Source organism: Etheostoma spectabile, chromosome 9 (genome assembly GCF_008692095.1).
Source record: "Etheostoma spectabile isolate EspeVRDwgs_2016 chromosome 9, UIUC_Espe_1.0, whole genome shotgun sequence".
Taxonomy (NCBI): Eukaryota; Metazoa; Chordata; class Actinopteri; order Perciformes; family Percidae; genus Etheostoma; species Etheostoma spectabile.
In genome coordinates this window covers 22,853,379-22,859,886 of record NC_045741.1, presented here as the reverse complement: position 1 = coordinate 22,859,886, position 6,508 = coordinate 22,853,379, and the positions used below count along the sequence as shown (strand labels likewise).

The 6,508-nt window shown below is 39.2% G+C and overlaps 1 protein-coding gene across 1 annotated transcript in view; it reads left to right on the top strand.

Moving 5' to 3' along the window:
• The window catches only part of gclm (glutamate-cysteine ligase, modifier subunit), a 9,429-nt gene that overhangs the window by 1,319 nt on the left and 1,602 nt on the right, over positions 1 to 6,508 (top strand). The window contains exons 2-5 of the mRNA XM_032526317.1: positions 3,270 to 3,332; positions 5,097 to 5,181; positions 5,639 to 5,695; positions 5,798 to 6,000. Coding sequence (XP_032382208.1) covers positions 3,270 to 3,332; positions 5,097 to 5,181; positions 5,639 to 5,695; positions 5,798 to 6,000 — 408 coding nt within the window. The remainder of the gene's footprint in view (positions 1 to 3,269; positions 3,333 to 5,096; positions 5,182 to 5,638; positions 5,696 to 5,797; positions 6,001 to 6,508) is intronic.

The following is a 6,508-nucleotide window of genomic DNA, read 5'->3' as shown; positions in this document are numbered from 1 at the left end:
TTGGCCCTTGAAACCAAGGGGTAGGGGTGAAAACGTACCCCAATGAAATGGGACACCACTTGGTTACATCACCATACAGTATTGATCACAAATTTCCAAGATGCCGTCTCTGTCCGTCAAATGCGTGGGTTTTAACAACAGTCATATGCATTTTATATATTCATGTATTTGATGTTCACTTTGGTGGTGCAGAGGCTGATGTTACCTGTGTAGTACTTAGCTCTGTTTGCAATACATGTGTGTGTATACACACACACATGGTGTGTTGTAAATCTGTTTCAGGTATCACCGTTTTGAATGTCATTGATGTTCAGAAAAACATTTTGTTAACAAAAATCTGTCTTTATTGCCCAATAAATTTAAACATAACAGGCAAAAACATTACATTAAATATATTGTATTACATAACCATTATCAACTATTAGAACCATAACTTACATGTCACACACATAAAAAGGCACTCAAATGTATAAAACAAAAAAAAAGCCTGGAATTACACAGGTGACATACAGGCAGGTTCTTCATGGAAACAGTTACAGGTTCTTATCCCCAATATCTATCTGACTCAAAATGTACATTTCATGCAGGTTTATGAACAACATTTTCTTTCCTATAATCCACTTTTCAATCTGTCCGGCCTCGTTAGGTATGGTCTGGGGATGACCCGTCTTTGCTACTAACCTATCCCTCCCTGCCCTCTAGAAGGTGATTTCTATTTGAATTTATTTTAATCGCTTAGCAATAACTTGCTTGTTCACCTGTTTGCCATAGTGTGGTTTTCCTTTTTGTCGTAACTGTATGTAGTTACAGTGGAGAAACACATTACATCAGACTAGTTTTTCAACTTACACATCCCCCCAAAATGCACAGTTTCTGTCCTGCCATTATGTGTTTTATTGAAATTAATTTCCAACCTTGGATATAACACATGGGAAAGCTGCAAATCATCATATTTAAGAAGTTGTAACCAGTGAAGGTTTGACATTTTGTTTAGTAAATCACACAATTAATCAATTATCAGCATGAATGACCATTTAATTTAAAATTTGTAACTGCTTGTTTTGGCACTGCATAGATGTTTACTGTAGTTTTATAAATGTGTGGCTGCAATATCTTGAAAGTGTTTGGTCAGACTTGTTACTTTTTCATGATTGTTTCAGATAATAAACCACTGCCCAGCATCAACGGTTGTTTTCATGGACGGACTGGGGCTAAAATGCAATAGGCCCATCATCCGGCTATTTGCCCCTAGCTGTGTGTTACTGTGCCACATCTGTAGCCACAATCCTGTAGCCTATTAGATAAGGTATTCACAGAAAGCAAAATCTCAAAACCAATGAGGATAATTGGGATTGTGTTTATTAATGAAACCTCAGCCGTCAAATAAAACCAAAATGTACAATGGCGTTACATCTGCATTGAAATAAAACACAAATAATGAAATGTCACTGGCTACAGAAACCCCGAATTACACAAACTTGTAATTATAAAACAGTACTGAGTATTAATGGCAACCCTTTCAGAGATAAAGTAGGCTAATTGCTGTACCTGAACGTGGGGATTAGATATAGACTGTAGGCCTATACCTAACTAACTATCTTCAACCTGAATAAACAAATGATTTTAAAGATGGGTTATTACCTATTATTGATGATAGAATATGTATTGCTTTGTGTACAATAATTAGCATTGAATATATTTAATATTTAGTCAATGTCATATTACACTTTTGATTCATATTAAGGCTATGAAATGATGAAAATGACTAGGCCCTATCAATTGTGTCTGTGAAGCATTCCCAAAACAACCAGCAGAACGGTTTCCCAGTTCCACAATAGTAGGCTAAACAATATGAAAAACAAGGACACACTGCACTCTGAAGGAGGACAGACATAAAATGCAAGCTAGTATTTTTTTGGTTAAACTTGCGGTTAAATGTGGTGAAATATTCAGCCCCCTCCTTGTATGTTAGCACGTTTAGAGTGCTACCAATGCATGCCTAATGTTTTCCTGTTTATTTCAATACCGCAGTCTTCATTCTTGCAGGTGAACTGAGCTTATTACAACCTCTCCTATACAACAAACATTTCCAGAACGCACAGATTGTCAGTCCGTCCCTAGCTGTTTTCCTCCAAAGCATCGTTGTAATTTGGTTGCAGTCAGTGCTACGCGCTGTGCCTTAGTACATAGTCCTCCTGAGTTGACTTGTTATTGTTGTGATAAAAGACCAATGTCATGGTTGAGCTATTACTGCATAAAATATGACTTGAGCTTGACTCAGTAGCCACAATAGTAGCCAAGAGGTAGTAGCCAGGTTTTTGGATTATCATATATTTATCTTTATGGCATGTACTGGCCTCTGTGTGGCTGACATACCACGAAAAACAAGAAATCTAAAGAGTACATAATACATATAAATGCTTTCAAAGGACATTTAGACACCTTGTTCTCTCATCTCTTCCTGCAGTGTTTTTATGTTTACTATCTTTCACGAATCTGCATTAATGTATATATGTCATAGGAGTTACCATGCTTGTGTTATTGTAAAAAGAAACATTCAATTGCCATTATGACTTAGAGTCAACAGAGACCATTTAAATTCCAATATATCTGACTTGACATTAAAAAATGCTGACCAACATGGATGCCTCACATTGTCAAAAGCCTGTTGTTCAAGCTAATTTAATTGATATAATGGTATATTGTCATTTCATCCTATTTTTAACCTTCACACATCCAACTCGTGGGACTGCTTTTCTGCAGCAGAGCCAAGGTTTGTTAGCCTCATGTAGTGTTACCTGTTAAGTCTCTACCAGGTCTATTTAAGCCACCTAGGCTCCCAGTCTGTCTCCTTTGTCTGTGTTCGGCCTGACATCTCCAGGTTTTAGTTTGTTTGACTTTTTCTGCTGGCTTTAGCACTCAAACGAACATTTATCAGATCTTTACGCTGCTGATGGAACTGGCCTTCTTGCCCCATGCTTCTCCTTTTGTAAATAATGTTTTTAAATCCATCAGCCCTTAAACTTGACATGTCCTCCTGTCCTTTTCCCACCCTTTAGTCCGTTTTGGACATTATAAAAGTTGTCCTCCTAATTTCATTGTTTATAACACACTGTGACCCGAATTAGCAAAGCAGCACATCACAGATGTTGGTTCGGGGTCTGCTAAGGATAGTCAGCTGTTCAGCTTTAGCTTTAAGTTTTAGGGATCCTTCCTGAAAATATGCATGTTTCACAGATGCTGTATATTTTTTCTGTTTTGTATTTCAGCTTCAAGATTGCATTCAAGACACACTGAGTGATTGGCTTTCTGCAACAAAACCGCCATCCAAGGTGGGAAACATTTACAGTTGTATCAATGTTTTCATGTAGTGCTATTGGGTTCTCAATGTGAGAGTATAGTCTCCTTGACACGGAGAAATGAGGAATAGTGTTTGCATTGATAGTCCGTTATGACCAAACCGGCAGTATCAGAATGAGTTGCACAATAATGTGCTACTACACTGTCGGGCACTAGAGTTCCAGTGTTTGGGAAAGAAAAATAGCTGTAGTGATGGACATCAAAGGATGCCGCTAGGCTTACTGAAAAGAAGCTGTCATGATGAATGTTCATGCAGTGCTGGCTGCCAAAGGCGCCATTCCAAATGTGCGTCTGTCTGAATGGGTGGAGGGAAAGGGCACACAAACTTTGCTCTGGGGGTTTTGTTCATTAACTGTGATAGGATTTCTTGAAAGCAGTAGTCACTGGATAATCTGTTTTATCAAAATAACGTGTTCTGAAAAAACTGAAATGGAGATTAAAAAGGCTGCAAGATCCAACGTAGTAGAACCACCATTCCTGCTGAACATACCCCTCGTCTGGCTGTTTTGCTAGGCTCAGCTAATCTGCTTTGGCTTTTATTACCACGCCCACTGGACTCAAATGTGAATGGGGGTGGTTTGAAAGAGTTGAACTAAGGGGTCTTAAATACAAGCCCTGCAGGGAAATGGCAAGAATGGGATGTTTCAAGCATGGGGCCCTGAGTTCTGTTCAGAATAAACACAGAAGCTTGGTAATGCTGTGTAACGGTTCACACGCTAACCGTCAGTTATCACTTTAGAGTCACTTTTACGTTAAAGTCACGACAGCTGTCAGGTTAGACCAAGTAACATTTCCCACTTGACACAAGTCTGACATGAGTGCTGTCAGATTAACGTAAAAAGGCTTCAGCAGCACAATGTTATGGACAAAGAAAAGAAATGCACATGTTTACCTACTGTAATAAATGTATCACTTATTATCAAGTCTTACACACAAAGAAAATATAATCAGTTCAATAAACACTGAATGAGACAATTCTGAGGAGATCCCTGTCTTGACAGGTCTATTTTTCCTCTCATCTTTTAAGAAAGATATTTTAAAAATAGATAATAATAACTTTATACAACCAAAAACAATCAGACAAGTACTTCCTCTCTATATTTTGTTTGTTTCTTGGTTGAACAAATGAACAAAAATTGTGCATATCCATCAAAACACTTCATATACAGCATGTGGGCAAATTAAAGCCTTGTCATTGAATGCATGGGCAATGCGGAGCACAAAGAATTGGCTTGAGAATACTCACTCACTTAAATGATGAAATTGACGTGGAATCACTCTGAGCAGAGGGGCCAGTGTCCTTTGTGCTTATGATGGTTATTAAAGGTAACCTGTGGAGATTTTGTCCTAGCAGTGCTATTGTTGATTTTGTTACACGTTCTTGTAAATGCTGCCACACAATTCCACTGATCAACGGGTGGCTGAAATTCAACAAGATACGCAGCAATGGCTGGAAAAGGCAGGAAAGAACACACTTCTCCCTTCATATTATAACTTTTTAATCTTTAACTCTTAGCTAATTTCGGCAGTGCCATCACTCCCTCTTGCTCATCAGATGCCAAATATTGTGCAAGCATTGTGGCTTTCTCTGTAAAGTTCCTGCCTGTCTTGTCATTTGTGAAATAACCTATAGCTGTCACATTTAGAGGGGGATGAAGCCAGCACTGTTCCGTATTTTTAAAAAGGGCAAAACACGTCACACCGTTTTTTAATCAAGTGCTTGGCTTGTTACGTAGGACTTCCCGGACACACTGGACTGCTCCATTCCCCAGGAAACAGATGCTATTACGCCTGAAGAGAGGGAGGAACTGAGGGTTTCAGGTTAGTAAACCTTAGTGTCGCAGTGGAATATCATGGGTGACTGGCTGCATGTCAGCACAGGAGATACCAGGTTAACGCAGCAAATGCAAATGTATTTTCCATTTCCCTGCTTCAACCTGTTTTTCTTTCAATGTAGCGATTTACCTGGCCCCTTTTTAGTGTTTTTAAAAAATAGCGATTTTGATGCAATCACAGTAGTGCCCCTAGCCCTCCCAAAAAAAGTAGTCTGACCAAAAACGAAAATACATTCAATCTTAAAAGTGGCTCTTCCTAATTAGGCTTTTCAACAAACGTTTGACTTGGGTACATTCACAAAAACACTCTAGGTTGCATTTTGGAGAGAGTTAAACTTAAATAACTAATAAATAGTAGTACATTTGTAATAAATACCAATGATTTAAACAAAACGACTGCAGTATTTGGGGGACGATATGTTTATTGCTGCTTGTTTTTGCAGTCAAGCTGTTCCTGTGTGAGTCGGTTCCATCCTCTATCCGAGATGCTGTGGAGATGGGTGAGCTTTAAATCTCTTAAGCTTTTCATGTGCCTTAAAAATGACAAACAATTGATATGAAACTAACTGTACTCGTGATACTGCCTTGTCTCTCACCTCTAGTCTGCCAGACACTGGCAGTGTCCCAGCTTGACTCTGTTATCATAGCGCCACCTTGGCCGCTGGAGGGTGACAGCCAAAGTTTGGCTCACCTTCAGCCAGCTTGGGAGGAGCTAGAGGCTCTGGTCAGGAGCCAGCAAATTGCTGCCATTGGCACCTCCGACCTAGACAAAGATCTGCTGGAACAGCTCTACAACTGGGCTCAGGTGGGTGTGAATCTTCTATCTTGTGTGTGTAAACCCTAATTTGTGTAATCCTTAAACTTGGCCCACAATGTATGTTTTTATTAAATGTGTATATTGCTTTCACTCATACTACACATTTTATTCAACCATGAAGCTTAATCTTATCGAGCTTTGGGGCTTTCTTTCTATTTTGTACCAAAAAAATTGATTTGAAGTTTCAGGGCAGCAAACACAGTGACATCTGGTGGCTTGTAAAACACACAGCAGCCCTTTGAAGCTATAGTTTGTAGTTTATGTCTCCTCCATGAGGAATTCTAAGTAATGACAAAATAAATGTCGGCGCAGCCACATGATGCAAGCCTTCCATGGCTGTGCATCACCCCTCCCCCACACAGTTGCTAGTAGCCAAGGAGGACACAGGATTAAAAAAAAAAGTGATGGACTCTTTAGAAGTTTTAACACATCTTCCTACCAAAGCCTTACTGAGAAATACAGAGAGAGTTTTGTGGAGCTGATAGTCTTAATTAGC